Source organism: Diospyros lotus, chromosome 7, assembly GCF_014633365.1.
Source record: "Diospyros lotus cultivar Yz01 chromosome 7, ASM1463336v1, whole genome shotgun sequence".
NCBI lineage: Eukaryota > Viridiplantae > Streptophyta > Magnoliopsida > Ericales > Ebenaceae > Diospyros > Diospyros lotus.
In genome coordinates this window covers 15,716,514-15,738,746 of record NC_068344.1, presented here as the reverse complement: position 1 = coordinate 15,738,746, position 22,233 = coordinate 15,716,514, and the positions used below count along the sequence as shown (strand labels likewise).

At 36.5% G+C, this 22,233-nt stretch overlaps 1 protein-coding gene across 3 annotated transcripts; it reads right to left on the bottom strand.

The window, feature by feature from the left end:
- Window positions 1–9,945: 9,945 nt before the first annotated feature.
- LOC127806626 (uncharacterized) lies at window positions 9,946–15,217 on the bottom strand. Of its 3 annotated transcripts, none has more exons than XM_052344025.1 (5): window positions 14,391–15,217; window positions 13,930–14,041; window positions 12,792–12,912; window positions 10,942–12,036; window positions 9,946–10,650 (listed from the first exon to the last, which is right to left on the bottom strand). In XM_052344025.1, exons 1-5 carry the CDS (start codon window positions 14,584–14,586, stop codon window positions 10,399–10,401), a joined length of 1,776 nt encoding a protein of 591 aa, XP_052199985.1. In that variant the 5' UTR covers window positions 14,587–15,217; the 3' UTR covers window positions 9,946–10,398. The 3 variants fall into 3 exon arrangements, with proteins under 3 accessions (XP_052199985.1, XP_052199986.1, XP_052199987.1); XM_052344026.1 differs by having other exon boundaries at window positions 12,798–12,912; window positions 14,391–15,213; XM_052344027.1 differs by having other exon boundaries at window positions 14,381–14,527.
- Between the last annotated feature and the right edge of the window lie 7,016 nt (window positions 15,218–22,233).

The following is a 22,233-nucleotide window of genomic DNA, read 5'->3' as shown; positions in this document are numbered from 1 at the left end:
AATCTGGGTTTTAGGAGCTTGTCAACCTCTTCTTTGAGGGCGGGTAACCTGTCTAAGGCAATGCTCCTCTTCTTTTTTTTTGACAAGCTTGGCTCATGGCTTTATGTCTGCAGCACAAAGACAATTAGGATAGATACAGGAATCTTCCCCACATAGGCACTCCAATGCCTAAGCCCGACAAAGATCTCTTCAAACATAAAATGCAGATGTATGTATGCAGGTATGTTGTACGCTCGAGATAAGAGTCTCCCAAAACGTTATGTGGGGTCTAGAGTGAGAGTTTTCAGGTTCTGAGTCTTGGTGTGTGAGAGTTCAAGAGTCTAAGTCTTCATGTCCAAGTGTGTTCAAGGATTCCAAAAGGTTTTTTCACTGTGGAATGGGCTAGAATTTATAGAGGTTTGGTGGTGGGACCCATGTTACACGTGGTTATGTAGATGAGAGTCTCTCAACTCTTCGAGAATATGCATCAAATCAGGCTCGAAGGCCTGGAGGTATCTTCGGGGTCCGAGTCCCCTAATGAGTATCGTCCGGGTGGATCCGAAGACTCTTCAGAGTCACTAGATGGTTTTGGCTCGAGAGACTCTAAATGAGTCTTAGGCCTTTAAGATACAAAAGGCTGGAATGTCCTAGAGACTCTTTAAAGGCTCCGGTAAACTCATGCTCTAGAATACTCTTCGAGGTCATCCGGGTCTTTAAACTACTTAGAATATTTTAGGGATTTTTGGCTTTGATTTTTCTAGGGCACCCCACAACAGCATTGTTGCTTCTCGATTTCTGCAACCCCATGAATGCCTTCCACCCCTTCATGACTCTCAAGTGAAAGAAACAACTAACTAACTATAGAGGGCTATACACCACCTTGTTCCTTGCAAAGAATGTAGAACCTAACTAACTAAGCGTACCCATTGGGATGTAGTTGGCCTGGTACCAACTTGTTTTCCTGTAAGAACTGCATCCCAAATGAGTTGAGGGGGAACCTTAAGCCCATGCTTAAGCTATCTTCGTGAACAAAGATTCCTTACCCTTCAACCTTCCATGTGATTTCTTTCTTGTTAGGCCTCCTTGGCAGCCATTAGTATGGTATGTCGATGGTAGTTCTTAGCCTCTCAATGTCACTTATACAGAGGACAGACGGATAACCACCTTGGAAGCTGAGGCGCCTTCGTCTCTAGACCTCTAGATAATCTTGATCCTTGCCATTGTCAAATTACCTTAAATTGAGACTTGAAGTTGTTTGAAACAATGTAGATTCTTTGGGGAAAACTTGTCCAAAACAACTCTCTAGGACAACTTTTCAAGGTGATCCTTTCCCAGACTGGTCAATAACTCATTTGGGACAAATTTGAACATTCTTTGGGATGACTAGAAAGTGGAGTACTTTAAGAAAACTCAAAAACACAAGAATTTTGGAAGCAAAAGCAAAAAGTTGGGACCTATAGGGAGACTGCCTCAATTTATAGACTGTTTCCTTAGGAGGTCAACCAGCCCATAATCATTGCAATTGCACCTCTCCTAGACAACCAAGCGTAACTCTCCCAAACCAACAACACGCATTTCTCCTGGATGACCATCTCTAGCACTTCTCCCAGACAAGTGAAGCTCATAACCGAAGCAATTGACAACTTCTATAAGACAACTCTGTCATTCTCAAGGTACTCTTCCCTTTGACTTTCAGTCAAAGATAAGAATGGGGAACCATTGTTGTAGCCTATCCTCCCGGGGGGGGCTTTCTCCTAGAGAATGAACTTCTCCTAGGAGAAGAAGTTATCCTAAAGGACCAACAAGCAAGTCCTCCTAGATAACAATAAGGAATTCTCCTGGAGAGGCATACTACATGTCACAATCCACCTGATCGAGCCATTCTCCTAGGAAGAACAAGAGAGAACCTTCTCCTAAGTAACTTTTCCCTACATTATCCCAGACAACGTAGCCTGCCTAAAACATGATCTCTTTCCTCCAGGAAGGTTTCTTACCAATGCCTTTTTTGAGTTTAACCTCTGGGCAACACCATGTGCAACCAAGACAATATTGCATCTTGCAGCCTAAACAACAATGTGTCCCTCGTGCACGTGTGCCACATGTCCCTATCAAGAACCAAAGGGTATAAATACCCTCCGACCCTTTGTGTTTTTTACCTTTCTTTTTTTGACTTTTCACTTTTAACATCCCCATATTGCCCTAGAGAAACCTCTTTCTCCCTAGCAACTCATAATCACATGCTTGCATACATTTTTCTTGCATCCTCACAACACCATGCCATTTTCTAACTTAAGCATCGGAGGACTTGTGCAGGAGAAATCCTTGAGTGCCTTCTAATCTTCTTTCTGCCTTGCAGAATCTTCTTCTAGACCATCCTTGTAATGAACCATTGGTGGGTCTAGGTTGTTTAGTCATTATTATTGTGTATGTGTCATTTTGTTATTAATTGGTCAATGCTTTTGAGGAATTATGTGTGATGTTTGAAAAGTTAAAAAATAATAATAAATAAATAAATATAAATGAAGTGATAATAATATAGAAAAGTCAAAAGAAGATGGGATTATGATTTATGTTAAAACGTCAAAGTAAGATGGAATTATAATTTATGTTGAAAATTCAAAATTGAATTGGGATTTGAAGGGAAAAGGGTTATATGATATATTATATTAATAAAAAGGGGTTATTTCATGGTTCATATAAGTATAAATAAAAAAGGAGAAGTAGATTATGAGTCTTGATGTAAAAAGGATTCGTCTTCTTCTATTCTCCTTCTCCTTTCTTACCCTAGTTTTCGAAGGCTATAAGAAGGGTGAGGGTATAAGCCATAGGGCATTGGTGTTTTCTCTCATTCTCTCTTTCTCTCTGGTTTTCAAAGCCCTTGGAGGTGGTGCAAGTTCTAGCGTTTTTGCTTTCTTTTCTAGCAGCTCGATTCCACCATCTTTTTCCTTCATCGACTCTGTTCTTGGCACGGTTCATGATATTATATCCATCTAAGGTAAGTTATTAATCTCCTTTGCAAGTTCTTACTCCTCTTTTCTTTCAGAGGCAAGTTCTTAATCTTCTTCGCAAGTTCTTGTTCCCCTTTATCCTGATGCAAGTTCTATATCCATTCTCTTTCAATTGCAAGCTCTTAATCTTTCTCTCCATTGTGGATGCAAGTTCTTACTTCTCTTTTTCCTTTCATATGCAAGTTCTATATCCCTTTTATCTTTCAATTGCAAGTTCTTAATCTCTCTCTTCATTGTGGATGCAAGTTCTATATCCCTATACTAAAAGATCTTTGGGAATATTTTTAGTATAGGGAAAAGACTATTTCATTTTGTTATGATTGAACTCAATTCTGTTTTGAGATTTGTGGATAGTTAAGCCCTAATGGATTTAATATCTTGGATTTGATGTAAGCACTTATTTTAGCTTCTATTGTTAATCGAGAAAAGTTTGGGAATGTTTTCATTTAAGTTTATGTCTATTGATGTGCTAATATTTTCTACATATTTTCTATACCATTATCACTTGATTTTATGTTTAATTCTTGTGCCTATATATGTTTTCTATATTAATTTTAGGTAATTTATCATGTTGACAGGATTTGAAGGAAAAGTGAGAAAGAAGAGCAAAAGTTGTGGATTTTCGCTACTTAAGGATCCAATTAAAAATAAAATCTGTACCAATTGGAATGTCAAAAAATTATGAAAAAAATATATGTGAGATCTCTATATATCTACTTTTCTACACTTCAAACGGTGATTAAATCTGAATTTTTTACATAAAGTTATGGCTGTTGGAGTGACAGAAGGTCAAAGTTGTCAAAAATTCAGTATTACCTATGAATTTTTCATTCCATTTTCTCCAAGTTGGGCTGATTTGGGGATAGATTAAGAGGCCTTTTAAGGGTTATTTGCACTACCTATTTCATGAAGAATTAGGCCCAATTGGACCAAAGCAGCCTAGCCTAAAAGTTTAATCAAATTAAGCTCATATCTTACAAAAATCTCTAAATTGTAATTTTTGATATTTTGAGGGATTATTTTGTATTGAACATGGGAACTAACCTTTTGAGTGAACATGGGTGGCATGAAACATGGAGAGGAATACATGAAAGAGGAAAACATGGAAGAGGAAATTATGGAGGTAGGGTATCCCATGTTTTAAGGAAAAAATTAAGGAAAATAAGAAATTTAGGAGTATAAATTGAGAAGGAATGCTAGAAAAATGGGGAGTTGGAGGTGAGAGAGTTTGAAGGATTAGAGAATTGGAGCATTCTTGGTGGAAGAATTCTTGTATTTTCTTCAAGAATTGGTAACAACATTTTTGGAGAAAAAAATCCTACATATCAAAAGAGTTTTATTCTCTTCTTCCATCTCCTTTAAATTCTATATTTATGTTTATTTGTTTTGTTATGGATTCTATCATTTGTAATATGAACTAAACTCTATAATTAGGGTGTTTTGATGTAGTCTAATTATGATAATTTGATTTTCATGGATTGATTTCTTTATTCATACAAGTGTTTATTATTATGCTTAATGCTATCAAATACTTAGTCAATATTTGATTGATATGTTGATATAGATTTAGATCAAAAAGAAAAATTTATAACTTGATCTAGATAATAAACACCACAAGAATAAAATTGGAATTAAAGTAAAAATTTGACTTGTATGGTTAATTATCATTACATGACTAATTAAATTTATATTATCAACCATTTAAATTAAATTAGGTTAATTAGGTGAAATTGAAATATCCTAGTGCTCTCCAAATCTTGAAATTCTCCATATTTACTTTCTATGTTATTATTTTATTTTCTTAAATTAATTCCCCTTAACCAATTGTTTAAATAACATTTGGATTAATATAATTCTAGTAATTATCACTCAATTCTCGTGGGAACGATATTCTACTCACTATTTTATTACTTGTGCGATCCGTACACTTGCGAAAAATCGCCATTAAGTTTTTGGCACCGTTGCTGGGGATTAACAGTTGATAATATCACTATCAAATAACTCATTTGTTAATTTAAACCTATTTTATTCTGTATTAATATTTCTTTTAATTTTGCATATTTTATCTTTTGTGTATGTGTTAGTATATATGTTGTATTTTTAGTATTTCTTGTTCCATTAGCTACTATTTAGATTCCATTTATCAATTCTCATTCTAGTTAATTTACTATTATTTTTTTGTGTTTGTGTGTTTCATCTTCCATTTTTATTGTTATATATTTGATTTTAAAAAAGCAACAAAAAAATATATAAAAAATTTATATATAAAGTAAAACCTTAGCAACCCACTCCATCATCTTGGCCACCATCAACTATACTCACCTAAATTGGCACACTTATTTTTCTCCATCATAACCCATAATAGTAAATTAAAAAAAATTGTAAAAAAAAAAAGAAATTTATATCTATTTTTTTTTTTTATATCTTGTTAAGCTGTTTGATTTACTATTAGTTGCAATTTTTTTTCTTTTGTCATTATAATATTCAATTATATTTTATACTTTGTTTGTTTATTAAAATAAAGTGTGAAAAAAAAAATTTAGAGATGCTAGAAAGAGAGCTTGAACCTAAAACATCATAGTTAACAACTACACACTCTAGTCATCTAAGTTATTCTAGTTGTTTGTTTATTAATTGTTATATTTGTTTTATATCTCTGCGACGTTGCATAACTTGCATATAATTATGTTTTAATTATTATTATTATTGCATTTAGATCCAAAACTATTATTTAAATTTGGCTACACTATTTACTAAAATTAAATATTCTAGTTGTATTTTAATATTACGTTTAATATTTTTATTTTATATTGTGGTATTTAATTTTTTTATTTATTTCTTACCTTCCATTTTATTTGATTTCAATTTAAATTTTTTTCTTCTTATTGCTTACGTGTTATTATTTTCTATATTTTTGTTGAACTAGGTGTTATGCTTTAATTGTGTATGTGACGTGCTAGAAACCTTGAGATTGTTCCATTTGATCTTGAAATTGAACGCATTATTCGTGGGTTAAGGAGAGAAAGAAAAGTAGTAGAACAAGCAACCATGAACAACGAAGCAGTGAATACAACATTGAGGGAATATGGTGTTCCATTAACAAATAGCACAAATTCAAGCATTACAAGACCGACCGTTCAAGCCAACAATTTTAAAATTAAGTCAGCATAAGTCAAATGATCCAAACTTTTGTCCAATTTTGTGGATTACCCAGTGATAATTCAAATGTTCACATTACAAATTTCTTGGAAATATGTGACACATTCAAACACAATGGCATATCTAATGACGCCATTAGATTAAGGTTATTTACTTTTTCTTTAAAAGATAAAGCAAAGAATTGGCTAACATCACTCCTTGCAAGTACCATCACTACTTGGGATGAATTAGCTAGCAAATTCCTAGCTAAATTTTTTCCACTAGCAAAAACTGCAAAGATGAGGAATGGCGTCACAACCTTCAGCCAAGTCGATATGAAAATTTTGTATGAAGCTTGGGAGAGATTTAAAGACTTGTTGAAAAGGTTTCCACATCACTGGCTTCCTAAATGGTTATTGGTCCAAACATTTTACGGCGGATTAAGCCATCCAACAAGGATCACCATTGATGCAGCAGCTGGATGAGCTTTGATGAGCAAATCCAACGAAGATGCTTATGATTTGATAAAAGAAATGGGTGCAAATAATTATCAATGGCCTTCAGAAAGAACTATGCCAGAAAGACCAGCTGGGATACATGAAATTGAAGCATTTATTGCTTTAAATGCTAAGGTAGACTCTATTTATAAAAGATTAGATCAATTGAGTATATTAATGTTGTTCATTATGTTATGCAGGTTTGTGAATTGTGTGTTAGGCAACATGTTACAAGCAAATATCAAGCTGGAAATCCTTTTGCAACATTGAGTGCGGAGCAAGCTCACTATATTTCAAATTCCAATCGACAAAAAAATAATTCATACTTCAATAATTACAATCCAATGTGGAGAAATCACCCAAATTTCTCATAGAGCAAAAATCAAAATAATGTAAAGGTACCTGCACCTGGATTTTAGCCTCAAGAAAAAAAGACATCCTTAGAAGATTTGGTGCCAACACTCACTAAGGCCACAACAGAGTTCATGACAGAGACAAAAACAAACTTCCAAAATCAACAAGCTGCCATAAGGAATTTGGAAGTACAAATGGGGCAATTGGCTAACACATTGGCAACAAGATCTCAAGGTGCACTACCAAGCAACACTGAAATAAATCCTAAAGAGCATGTAAAAGCCATCACTCTTAGAAGTGGCAAAAAGCTAGAGGGGCAATAACAAAAAGGCATGGGAAAAATTCAACCAAGACAATGCCTCTACCTCAAGAAAAATCACACAATGAAGAAAAAAAACAAACAAGAGGAATACAAGCAAGAGCTAGTCAAACCTTATGTTCCTCCAGTTCCTTTTCCACAAGAACTTCACCAACACAATGAAGATAAGAATTTCTTGAAATTTCTTGATGTGTTTAAAAAACTTCACATTAATATTCCTTTTGCAGAAGCATTAGCTCAAATGCCAAGCTATGCCAAGTTTTTGAAAGAAATTCTATCCAAGAAGAGGAGGTTAGATGACCATGAAATAGTAATGCTGACTGAGGAGTGCAATGCTATAATTCAAAACAAATTACCTCCAAAGTTAAAAGATCCATGGAGTTTTACTATACCTTGCAATATTGGGAATTCTAAATTTAATAAAACTCTATGTGATCTTGGTGCAAGTATTAACTTAATGTCTTTCTTTGTTTTTAGGAAATTGGGTTTACGTGAAGTGAAGCCTATAACTATTTCTTTGCAATTGATAGATAGGTCTGTAAAATATCTACTAGGAGTCATTGAAGATGTTCTTGTCAAAGTGGAAAATTTCATTTTTCTAGTAGATTTTATTGTGCTTGATATGGAGGAAGATAGAGAGGTACCTCTCATTCTTGGTCGTTCTTTCCTTGCTACTAAAAGAGCTTTGATTGATGTGTAACAAGGTAAACTAACTTTGAGAGTTGGGGAAGATGAGGTAATTTTTAATGTTTTTCAAAGTTCTAAATATCCTTTAAAAAATTATGTATGCTTTAAGGTTGATATTATTGATGAATATCAACCTTTTTGGCACATCCTTTCGAATTCCTAGTGGTGGTGGGATCTTCGAGAGCAGGGTCCCTACAATCCTTTCCTAGACAATTAGCTTCTCGTAGACAATGGATCGAGCCTCTCCTGGCACTTCCCCGGATGACCTTGTTCTACGCCAAGTTCTACCAACTTCTTGGGCTTTCTCGAATAAACAAATTTTAGTTATTGTATTCAAGCAACAATAGGTATATGCCTCAAAACTCAACAAATTGTTCAATCTTTGAAAGATTGTCTTCAATTTCGAGAAGAGAAAGAGGTAAACTCGAAACTCAAGAAGAAACTCAAGAGACTATCTTTAGTATCTGGAAAACTGTCAACAGTCTCAAGAAAAAGGCTAACAAGAAAGGTTTCTAGAGATTGGAAGGTCTCCCTGAAGCCTTTATCTCTTGTAAGGAAGTCTCGAGAAAAACACGAACATGATATACTCTGACATCTGAAAATCCCTCCAATAATTCAGTAAAGGATAAGCATTATCCATAAAAGTTCTAATCCTAGTTAATCTCAAAATACCGAGAATGTTTATCACAAAATTCGCATGCTCCTCTATAAGTAAGTGAACTCTCATTCTAAAAAAATATATCTCTAATATTAGGTTCAATACCATTGACGAGCCTTCTGCAAATTTGCATGCTTGACTTAAGCATTGGAAGTGAAGTAGCATAAAGTTCCACAAATTCCCTTGACTTAGCATAAATTGCCAGCTAGGCCAACCATTAGTTCCACTACTTTCCCAAGAAGTGAAGTAACCACCCCTCCCTCTAAATGATGTAGGCGTAGGATTTTTTTGTGCCCTCTAATTGTGTTCTTTCTTGTAAGATTTGAAAAATCTAATTAAAGATTCTTTAATTACAAATCTACCGTTGTGTCACAAAGACAACAATTGATGTTATATGTGGAAAATGTTTAAAAGGGCTAAGAAAATAAAAGTGATTTACACAAGATCTCAGGCCATATCTAACAGGCCTGATGTCGACAGCCATATAAAAATTATCTATTGTACTCCTCGCAAAGCAAGAATTTTGTGCATTAAGACACCCTTCTATATTTATTCCCTATTTTTCAGTTTGATATTGATATATACAATTAAAATGCCTCAATAATTGGACTCACATGGCTAATAGTTGTCTCATCCAGACTTCAACTGGAAAAGTCGTAGTCCACATTGCTGCTGGCATGTTGACAAAGGCAAGTAGGGAAAGATGTGTTGATGAAATCCTTCTTGTGGCCATTGCAATTTGCAATTGATATGGTGATGCTGATATATATATATATATATATAAGCTTCATTCATAAAGCTTGAATTTTGTGGGCAGGCAACAGGCAAGTACTGGTCCCGCCCAGTCGTGCCTTAATCCAGATATATATACCTCTACTTTTTCCGCTATTATTCTCTCTTTGCTCCTCAGATCCTGCTGTTCCAAGGGCAGTGGTCCAAACTCCAAATGGCCTCTCTCAGTCCAAGTCTCAGTCTCACCTATTTCTATCTTCTGATTGCTTTTGCCTTGCATCACTTCTTGGGACCCAAACCCCACATTAACTGGTTAGTTCTCTTCAATTCATTAACTAAACCAAATTGTTTTTGGTTGGTTGCTTGCTTGCTTCTCTAAAATCATGTCCCACCATCGTTAAAGCAGGGCACAGATTCTACGCATCAAGGCAAACCCTGCTTAGTCTCCCAAATTAAACGACTAATAAGGTTGTATTCTGCATTCAATTCAAGCAAATCAACACAGCGTTTTGTCCACTTATTGCATGCATGGGCAAGAAGATTTGAAATGTCTGAAGAAAAGTACAGCACTGGTTCATGAAACAAATTTACTGTAAATATAGAGGCTAATTGGACATTACTTTCATACCATATCCTTAACCATAATGCCAACATTCTCAAGCAAGTTCAGAATGAACCAGAAAAATAGGCTCAAAGACGGATCAGGATTTGAATTTTAGTAGTACAACGGCATCTAGGACTAGGACGACTATATGGTTGCAGAATATGAGGGCCAAAGATGGCACAGCATTTGAGTTAAGTACAACAGTATTTTTGACAAGTATGATGAACTTAGGTATGGAATCCATTCTGACTTTACACCAATCACAGGAGCCGGGTCGTCAGCTATTTTCTTCTCCAGAAAGCAATTGCCTTTGAGCTATCATGCCCATTGAGATCGAGGACAAAATCACAAAGTGGATAAGACCACCAGTTAATATCATAGCATAGAAGGTCCCAATCTACAGGCTCAAAGGGCGCCAATCATCACCTACCCCGGACACTGGCAGGAGATCGGGCACCTTTATCACTGTTAATATCATCATCGATGCTTGCATCCACACACAGGCCATTGTTGACACTCACTTCAGAACTGGCATTACTGCTTGTTGCAAGAGGAGAGTCGGATACACTAATGGTCCTGCTTCGAGCAGGCCCCGATCTCACACTATACATAGAGGACGCTGGTATATTCGTCATCAGTGGTCTTAAGTTACCTGGAACGCTTCGCCTTATATCCTGGTCAGGTGAATATACAGTCAATAAGAAGACCCCTTAAATTTATTCTATTGAAAGAGAAACCTGTTCTTGTCAGCATAGCTATAATACATAAAGAGGAATAATAAAGGGTAAATTCTGAGAACATTGGACATAAGATTGGCTGGATTATATTCAGGGAGAACCACGTCAATGTGAATAAGAAAATTAAACTTATCAAGATGGTATTAGAGTATATCATGCAGACACTGGGAATCCTAGCCGTACTTACCGTAGCTTATCATTCCATAACCAAAGGAAGAAAATACATACCATATGCCTTATAGCCATATCAAGAGATTTCTTTGACAATGTTCTTCCAAAGCCTGAGCTGTCAGGAGATGAAGATTTCCCAGATAAGTTGCTATGAGGAGAATGCTTGTCATCTTGCTTTGGTGGAGCCAGTTTCCTCATATTAATTACTCTTTCAACCATCTTGGTTCCAATCAAAACAGGACTCACATTGTCATTAGCTTTAGCATGTATACGACTGACTGCAGGAACAGAGCTTCCACTGTTATGGATGATGCCATTGGGAGGTCGGCCTCTAGATGGAGAGCATGATTGCCGTCTGACCCTTCCATTAGAAACAGGCTCAACAGAAGAAGAACGGGCAGTTGGTGCTCCAGGCCTGCCCCTAGTGGCTGAAAGTGGCCTGTCAGGAAGGGAGGTCCTTAAATTTGGTGGCGCATCAAGGGAGAAACCAGGCATCTCTGAAGGCTTCCACGGTCTGGATTTTACTGTTGGTGAACTAGTGCGTGGTGGCACCGGTTTTGCAGCTGTTGCAGGACCTGACTTCACTACCAAAGAAGAAGACTTAACTGGAAGAGCAGATGAACTTGCTAAAGTAGGAACAGCAGCTGCTCTACGAGTTGGTGTTGCTGCTCTTGATGGTAAGGTAGGTCTAGATGTTGGCGTTGAAGATCTTGCAGTATTTGATGTAGGTCTGGATGCTGGTAAGGTAGGCCTGGACGTTGGTGTTGATGATCTAGCAGTACTCCTGGACACAGGAGTGGATGATCTTGCTGGGGCAGTTGGCTTAGTTGAAGACACTGTAGCCCTAGAAGTAGGTGTTGAAGACCTTGAAGGCAATGTAGCCCTAGAAGTAGGTGTAGATGACCTTGAAGGTTTAGAGACAGTGGTAGTTGTAGGTTTGGAAATGGAAGCCGATGTGGATTTAGTTATGGCCACTGTAGGTTTAATTGCAGAGGCTGATGTGGGGCGTCCAGTTGGTGTGGAAGGCCTTGAACCCCCTGAAGATGAGGGCCTGCGAACTCCTGTACTTGAAGTATTTAACCCAGGAGATGATGTTGGCTGTCTAGATGCTAAGTTGCTCCTGCCTGGAAGCTCTGGCTGGGGGTTTGCTAGCTGCAGTTATGTCAAACCAGTGATAAAAGAGTTACAAAAATTCATGACTTCCAGCATATAGAAACTAGGATATGTCACAAAAGAGAGAAAGAGAAGACGTTATGAGCAGAAGCACTAGCGTTTATGGATCATTTAAGTCTATGCTAAAGAGTTCACTTATTTTATAAACCCTCAGACAAATCTCAAAAGCTTGAATGTACTTCCCAGAATACACCATTTAAGTTATCAAATATATGAGCAGTTCAGACATTTTCATTTTCTTGTGTAATGTCAAGGGTGGCATTTTCTTGTGTAATGTCAAGGGTGGTGCTGTCTATAACCCCTTCAGTAGCCCAAGGTTACACAGTACACATCCAATGCAGGATCAACACACCCTCGACAACAAGCTTTTTTGTCTGTCTGTCTCTGTGCGGACATGTACCATCCAGCAAGCTTTTTTAATGTTAGTGTGTTTCATTTTCTTTTTTCCCAGTGGTGGTTTAAGGTAGTAATAAAGAAACCATTGTGGACCCTCAGATTGTTCTAACAGATAAAAAAATTTATGAGTCTACTTTGGTTTTGAGAAAAATAACAAATGAAAACCCTAAATCTGTTATATGCCATTCAATAGATTCTTAAAGCCTATTACATGGACCAGAAGTTTAAATAATAACAGAAGCATCACAGTTCTGATTTACAATTATTTCACAAAATGCCAAATTCTAAAGTCTATTATCTATCTCAGAGAAATAAAAGACCACAAGTTCAAATGTTACCCTTACTCTAGATTTCAATGCAGTAGGGCGAGCTTTAGGAGTTCCAATCTGACTCATGACAGTTTTCTGTGATTCCATCTCCAATGAAGGAAAAAGAGGAGTTCCTGGAGGAGTTAGAAGCCTGAACACAAAAGAAAAATCATATTAATTACTATCCCAGGAGAAACTTGTTTTATATCAATGTGCAACAACTTGACCAATTCCTCAGAAGAACCAAGAAATCTAAGTCCACCATACACAAGCCAAAATTGGGCCATAGCAATTAAACAGGCCTAAAAGAACTAAAATTTACTTCTGATTGGTAATAAGAAATATTAATTTGAAAAATGACAAAAAGAAAAGTCATTAATTTCCAACAGAATCCCATATTCCCAATGCCTAAAAGAGTGAAGATGACAGGGCGAATAGTTACAGTATCTGCAAGGTTCAGTTGATACTGTTGTCCAACAGATCTAGAGTGTGAAACTGGAAGAATCATCTAGGAGTTATTAGTACAGTAGCCACTCTTCATCTAACTTCTAAAACAGAGGCATCTAGGAGTTATTACTGAGGTTGAATCATCTTTTTGTTCCAGAAGAAGTTTCTAGTTAATAAAATCATTCAATATTTTCCAGTAGTCCCTCGTAAGAATTATCTGCACATTATTTCTTCTTTTCTTTCTTCCAACTCTATTTTCTCAAATGATAAAGAAGGTTGTTTAAAACTTTGAAAATAACCAGAAAGTTGGAATGAATAAGAACTTAGGATTTTAGAACTTGGGAGCAAGAAGAACAGTAAAATAGCAGGTTTTTGACACAATGGAAACCAACATGAATGAAATTGGCATGCTAATTTGTGGCAAGCACCCAAGGATAAGTTAATCAATTTTAAATTGTCAAGCTGCAATGATTCGTTTCTGTTCTTCTCAGCTTCAATAAAAATGGTTCTAAACCTTAAAGCAGAAACGCAAATAATGCATCTATAGTCTTCCAGAGCATAAGAGTTTTCTCATAACGAATACACACAAAGTTAGCAAATCTTTACAATGAACCCTTTTATCTTAAGCACATGCACACTATTCCCAACATCAAAACATGTAGAAAAAGTTCGAACCTTTTAAAGAAAGTTGGTAAAAAAAATTTAAAGATACCACTCTTACCAGTCATAATCATTTTTATCATTGTCGGAGTTCAAGAAATCATCAGCACCAGTCTTGCGAGCAGGTGTAGAAGATGCAATATTGAATAAGGGAGAAGTGCCCGGTCCCAATCCTGCCAGCCAAAAACAACAATGGCAAGAATTTTCAAAGCGTAATCACTTAGAAACATATCATATAGATTAGCCATTATCGTGCTAGATATATCACATATTTCTATCCAAAAATCTAAACCCAATTAGCAAGATCTTTTTTTCCTCTCTTTTTCAAACTACAAGAATTTAATGCATTTCGGAAACAAAATTTTTCATATTGAAACAAAATAAACCATAGTTTAATCAACCAATGATTAAAAATAGATTTTTTTTTTTTTTTTTTTGCTGATTGAAAAACATGAAATTTTTAAATCAGAAACATCAACAGTCAAAAAATTTGACAAAAAGTGAGATCATACAAGTTCATACCAAGGGGAGCATCGAGCTCTTCCGAATTCTGGAGGAGCAGATCATTCCGCTCCTTTTCGCGTCTTCGCATCTCGAGAAATAACGCCAGTTCGTCTTCCTTCTCCTTCATCGTCGACGTCCTCAGACCCCCAATCGGCAGCCTCCGTGTCATTGACCCCTGCATTTGGGACTCCTCAGCCCGAAAACTCCGATTCATCCCCAAATCCAAACCCTACCAACAAACAAACTAGCAAAACCACCCCGCACACAGCTTAAAACCCTAATTTCCCATCCACACTTCAAAACCACGTGCCACAGACCAAATGCACCTCCAGGCCCCTCCAAAATCAAAATCAACAACCCTAGATCTGAAATAAAGCTCGATTCCTCCCCGAACTCGAAGCAAAAATCAGCATACAAGAAAACCTCATTTCTCGCTCTCTACTCCAAGCAGCCACATTCGCGTTCTCTGACCAGCACGGCGAATCCCAAAACCTAGAAACAGGGCACATACAACCACATAGACGTGTAATAATAGCTTTATATTCGAGCGCATAAAAGCATCACACTTTCAGACAATGTGCAGGAGCGGCAGATCGCCGCGGCGGCGGCAGGCGTCGCCGGAGAAGTGGAAAGAAGCGGTAAGAAGGGGCGATTTCTGGGGGCTGAAAGGAGAAGAAGAGAAAAGAGAGGTTTGGGTTTCAGAGAATTTGTTGAGCTATCGAGAGCCCCCTACCATGATGTTACTATCAATGCAACTAACATACGACTTGTCTCCAGTGTCTCTCGCTTTAAAGCTCCGTTTCCGGGAAGCGCTTCGTCGGGCCGGATAATTACGAACCCGCCCTTCCTTTTCTACTACTAATTTATTATCCGTTTTGAATTTCGGGTTGTGCTGTTGCTGTGGCGTCCCTGTCCTTAAGGCCCTTTAGGGGAAACGGTGCTATTAATTTGGAAAAATTACCACGTGGGGCCTCAAAGGTTCGAGATATTCGCAGATGGGCCTGAAGGTTTCTCAAAAATATCCACTCTACCGCCCTGGACGTTTGCTTAAATAACGGGGAGACCCCTGTCGCTGTTCCCAGGCTAGTGCTACCACATGGTTGGTTGACCGTGAAAATAACACTATTTCATCCTTTATCTAAAAGAGAAAGAGGTTGTTGGGTTAGTGTCTACACTACAGAGGCTTCACAGCCAACATGTCTTTTTACACTTCATAATTGGTCATTGTGTACACATGTTTTTTTTTGGGGGGGGGGGGTAAAATAGGAAACTAAACTAATCTGTTGTCATTTTTTTTAATATAGGGGGCCAACTGTAATTGTGTGTATTAAAATGCATAATTTTATATTTATTATGAGATATTAGTTATTGTTTGAGCCACTTTTAAAGGGTTCTATTATCTTTTAACCTAATAGAAGATCAACTCTTTAATCAATTATTCTATTATTTAATTAAATATTAAATGTATTTATCAAAAAAAGTAAATATAAATTTGGCATATAAATTAATTTTTTTTTAAATGTCCTTTATACATTCTATTTAAAAAAAATACCAGACAAAGAATTATTTTTTAATTTCAACCAATGATTCCCAAATTACAATAGACTTACGAACAACTTTGATATTGTACCCAGGCACATTTTCATATAAATCTTGCCCAAAAAATTAAATATTAAACTCAAATTGCCAAGCAACCCTTAAAAATGAGACTTCATTTGAACTTTTATATTTTAACTAAAATTTTATTTTATTTTTTTACTTATACATTCATAACACAATTCACTTCTCTAGTATTTTACATAGTGATAGACATTATATAAAAATAGAGATTAATATGAAATTTAAAAATTATCCATTTTTTAGGTAAATAAAGAAAAATATAAACTGCTAAAATGGTTTAAACTTTTGGGATTAATTTAATTTTATAATAAATTTTTAATTCTTTTTAATAGTCTTGTTATTGTTAAGATACAACAATAAATATATTTAGCTAGAAACATCATCGTCAAATTCCATGAACCTACAAGAAAGAAAATAGTTACAGGGCGCAAGAAAGTTCTCACGCAAATACTTCGATACTTAAATTAGACACTAAAGACGATAGAGATTATATTGAAATTAGTATTAAAGATATATCTTGTGACGACCCGTTAGTAGGTTCAGAGTTTTATTTGAATTATGATTTATCATATGTGATAAATTAGCATTGAGAATTAAGTGTTAGAAATATTGTGATTAATAAGACCATGAGTAAAAATGCTAAGTTGGGGGAAAATAAAATGTAAGTGAAAATTTAAGTGGAAATGTGGCATAAATGGTTGAAAAGTCATCAAACAATAATTTAAATTTAAGTTGAAAAGCCAACATAAATGAATTGATTTAGATATTGAGAATTCAAGGCATGGGGCCTTAGCAATGAATTGAAAAATCCTAAGCAGTAGGCTAAATTAGGTTTGAGCCAAGAGTTGAAAGTTAAATGAAATGGGTTAAGGCCGCTACAGTCTTGGTATTAGAGCAAAGGTTGGGATGAGATGAGTCTTTGTACACATAAGAAGTGTCGGGTAGAGTTAGGACTAAATTTAGTAGTTCAAAGTAAGGATTTAATTTAAGATTATACTTTAAGATAATTTGGTTGTGCCGGAAATGAGTAGCCGATGAGGTAGATCACCCACTCGATCCCGAGGTAGGGGATAAGTTGCCCCTACTCCACCGCCTGCACTTGTTCTTGTTACTCTATAGGAGACTAGTACTGTAGACTTACGTCAGGAGATGAGTGAGTTGGGGTGTGCAGTTGCAAGAATGTTGAGGTATTTCAAGGCTTTCATGGCTCATCAAATAAAGCAAGGTCAAGCACCGCAAGAGGCGGGAGTTGAACCGATTCCGAATAAGGGCAATGTTGGGCAAACTTCCAATCCAGTGACTCAAAAAGTGGAAATAGAAGCTCAAGGAAATAATGGTAATGCTGGAAGTTAGTTGTTTGAAGAACTTTATGGCCCTCAAGCCCCTAGAATTTCATGGAGGACACAAATGTGTTGGCAACGGAGAGTTTATCCATGGAGAAGCATTTTCGGGTCATAGGGTGTAATGATGCCCAAAAAGTCCTGTTGGCTACATTTCTATTTCATGATGATGCAGAAAGGTGGTGGAAAACCACAAAGTAGAAGTATGGGGAAAGAAAACCAATATAGGCGGAATTTTGGGAGGTGTTCCATAGAACATATTTTCTTGCATGGATTAAGGAGTAGAAGACCCATGAATTTATTAAGTTGACACAAGAAAACAAGTCGATGGCCCAGTATGAAGCAAAGTTCATATATTTGACAAGATTTTCCCCAAACTTAGTATCTACTAAGGAGAAGAAAGCAACAAAATTTCAGCGAGGACTTTGAGTAGAGATCGGATACCTATTAGCCAGTGCCAAGATCATGGATTATGCTACCCTAGTCGAGAGGGCTTACACCATTGAAAAAGAGATGAATGAGTTGAGGATGGCATAAGCAGCTTCTAAGGAAGTTGGTTCATCTCATGGATAAGGGAATGACAAAAAGAGAAAATGGAAGGCAAATTCAGGAAAAAATCCAACAAAGATCTCACCATGCAAAACTTGTGGGGGGAGTAGAAAGCCATGCTGTCTTGCTAAAGAAACATGTTACCTATGTGGGCAGACATGACATTTGCAGAAGGATTACTCTCAGAATTTGGGCGTGGCAGATAATAAAGAGGTGACATGTTATAGATGTGGTAAAAAAAGCCACAAGGCCAATGCTTGTAACTAATAGCAACAACAGGGAAGCCAGAGGCACGGAGGTTAAGGTCATAGGCTAGCAGTACCTAGAGTCCAAGGGACGACTTCACCTTTGGCACTACCATAGGTGAACCATTCTATAGGAGCTGACAAACCCCATATTAGGGGGTGGGTTTTTTCCTTGATCGCAACAGAGGCTAAGAAAGGGAATGATACAGTCGGAGGTATTATTTTGCTTTTATGATGCTGATGTACATATTTTGTTTGACATAGGATCCACACACTCATTTATTATTCCTCGAGTTGTGTGTCGTATTCTTATTCCGAAGACCTTGCTACCATATGACTGCGCTTAACCTTGTGCCATTAATTCAAACAAAAACACAAAAACAAACAAAGAAGAAAACAAGTATGCAGGCACAAGGCGTTTATACTCGTCAATGTACAAGTGTGCGTTATAGCACAAATTTATTTACTGAATGAGAGTCCAAGTCGATTCACAAGGAGATCTTTTTTAAGAGGGAAATAAAAGCAGCAAAAAAATTTAGGTGCCGAATAGGTTTGCTAGACCAATTCAACTGATTTATGCAAACAAAACAACAGTGCATAAATTAAATCAAAGTGTGTAGGCAATCAAAGCAATTAATTAATTTTAAAAATTTTAATCAAATTGGTACTGAAAACAAAATGTCTTGGGTCAAGACAATTTCAATGCCAATCCAAATATTTCCCAAGACTCACAAAAGCGAGTATCATCGGGTTAAATTAATTTTAAGATCTTTGATATTAATTACGTTTTGGCATGATGATGGTTTTAATTTTAATAACCAACATACATGGCATACTAACTCTAATTTAAGTAACCGTCATAAATTGAAATATATATAAAATACACTTAAGCTTGGGAATAATGATATTTTTAGGTTGGGCATCCTATATACATGGCATGAAGATTCCAGATTAAATATATATCTCAATTCAAACTCAAGTATTTGATAAAAATTTAAAAATCGATTTTATCACCTCAACTAATAATGAAGTTCGGTTATCTCGAATTTTTTTTGACTTTGGACATTGTCCTCGCTTTGGCCCGATAATTATTAGCCGCACAACTTCATTTCTAAAAATTAACTGACAAAAATTTAAATGATAAAAATATAAATTACTGAATTTAAATAATAGAATTTAAATAATTGGAATTAAAATTATAGAAATTAAAAAATAATATTTAAAAAACAGAAATTAATTACAGTAAATGGAAATGGTAAAGCATTAATTTAAAGACAAAATTAAAGCTAACTGAAATTTAAAGCTATTGAAATTAAGAGAAACAGTAATCCCATAATAAAAATTAATTAATAAAAAATGAAATAACTAAAATTAAATGAACAAAGAGTACTGTGCGTCCCAATCTCCAGCCACTGTGCGTAAAATTCTAGCGCACTGTCCTCACTCCAGCGCTGTTGTTCATCCTTCCTCCTTGTTGTCCACGCACTGTGGCCGTGTATATATATATATATATCACTCACACACAGCCTCCCACCGCACAGTCTCACTCTCCTCTCACTGTGCCATTCCAGCCCCTTATTCCCTTTATTGCACTGCTCGCGTATTTCCTCTCTGGCCGAGAATCCTTGCCCCCTTATTCTGATTGTAACAATGGCGGATGGGGGCTCCTTTTTTTCTGTGCGAGACTCTGCGTATATATATCACACGCCCTAACTTCTCAAATCTCTAGCCTAGCCGCTGAAATGCCCTTGAAATTGGGTAAAATTACAGCAGAGGGACCGCGTTATTGGCTTCTGGAAGCTGCTGTCCGGGCATCTGTTCCGTGTATTCCTTCGCCCCTCTCCGTGTTGCTGTCCGAGAGAAACCCAGCTGGGCTGAAATTGGACTTCACACATGCGGCTGGGCTGCTGTCCGATCAGTTGGCCTTCAGGGCTTCAATTGGTCATGATTTGGGCTGTGGCTGCTCAACTTGGGCCTTCAAGTGCATGCAATCTAATTGAATTAATATTATATATATTATATATATATATATGTATCACGCATACTGATTCCAATTCAAGTGAAGATATGTATTATTATATTATATTTTATGTATATGTTTCCTGGATATACACGTATATGTATTATATATAGATATATATTACCTATGTATTATAATATATTATATATTATATATATCTTTATTATTATTATTATTATTATTATTATTATTATATATTTCTTAAATCTTTGAATATGCCCTGATATTAATTTAATTTTCATTTTTCATATAAACTTCATATAGTCACAAAATATTCAATTAAACCCAAGTTTAAGGTTAAAATAAGGGTATAATTATAATAAAATTTTTACAAAATTAACCGTTAATCACCATACTATTTGATTGTGACTACGCCGAGAAATATAGAAATGGTGGATAGCGAAGTGTATAGGGATTATAAGATTAAGGTTCATAATAAATAATTGCCGAGAAATCTTATGGTGCTAAACATGAAAAACTTTGATCTGATCTTGGGCATGGACTAGCTGTTTCAACATTATGCCAAGGTAGATTGTCGACGCAAAGTTATTCATTTTGAGTTGCCTCAACAACCGGTTATGGTTATAGTGTATCGAGGTGTCAAGTCGATGATCTCTACGCCCCTGATTTCAGTAAAAAATGTTGAGAAACTGATACGACATGGATGTGAGGCATATCTAGCCTTTGTGACAATAGGTAAGAAAAACAAGGCAGAGTTGTTAGATATTCTAGTGGTTTGGGATTTTCTTGACATATTTCCAGAAAAATTGCCAAGTTTGCCGCCTCCAAGAAAAGGGAAATTTACAATTAAATTGATGCCAAGAACTCAACCTATTTCTAAGGCTTCATATAGGATAGCCCCCAATGAATTAAAAGAGTTAAAGATTTAGTTGCATGAATTAATCGAGAAGGGATTTATTTGCCTGAGTGCCTTGCCTTGGGATGCTTTGTAAGCACTTTAGGCGAATCCCACATTGGCCATGCAAATAGGGGGAACTGGGCATATAAATGTGGAGGGTGTTCTACATAGTGACGCCCGTTTTGGGATTAAATCCCAGAGCGATAAAATTGGGGATTCGTTGCGACCTGAATCGGACAATACGTTGCTATGTGGACCCCGGCTGTTACAGTAATGGTATCAGAGCCGACCCCCGAGCCTTTGAGCGCGGTGGTAGGGCAAACCTCAGTGAGAATGCTGAGTCCCAAGGGGGGGTGCATGTAAGCACTTTAGGTGAATCCCACATCGACCATGCAAAGGAGGGGAACTGAGCATATAAGTGATGAGGGTGTTCTACATAGTAACACCGGTTTTGGGATTAAATCCCAAAGCGATAAAATCGGGGATTGGTTGCGACCTGAACTAGACAATACGTTGCTATGTGGACCCCGGCCATTACATGCTTTGGTGTTGTTCGTAAGAAAGAATAATGGATTGATGAGGTTGTGCATAGACAACCGGTAGTTGAACCAAGTGACTATGAAGAACAAATACCCATTTCCACATGTAAATGATTTATTGGATCAACTTCAAGGAGCCTCAGTCTTTTCAAAGATTGATTTGAAGTTGAGGTATCAGCAAGTGAGGGTCAGAGAAAAGGATGTGCAAAAGACCACATTTCGCACCTGATATGGCCACTTTGAGTTTGTGGTTATGCCATTTGGGTTGACGAACGCCCTAATAGTTTTCATAGATTTGATGAATAGGGTCTTCAAGGAGTATCTTGATTGTTTTGTGATAGTGTTTATTGATGATATCCTGATCTACTCCCCAAGTTTGGAAGAACATGAGTTCCATCTCAGAATACCCCTATAGAGGCTTAGAGAAAAGCAATTGAATGCCAAATTTAGCAAGTGCGATTTCTAGCAAAGACAAGTGAGTTTCTTAGGACATGTTGTGTTCAGTTAGGGTATTCAGTAAACCCCAAGAAGATCAAGGCTATTGTTGACTGGCCAAGACTGATTATGGTAACTGGCATTAGAAGCTTCTTGGGATTGGCGAGTTACTATAGGAGATTCATTGAAGGTTTCGCTCGTCTATCATTGCCTATGACTAAATTGACTTAGAAGGGAGTTAAGTTCAAAAGGAA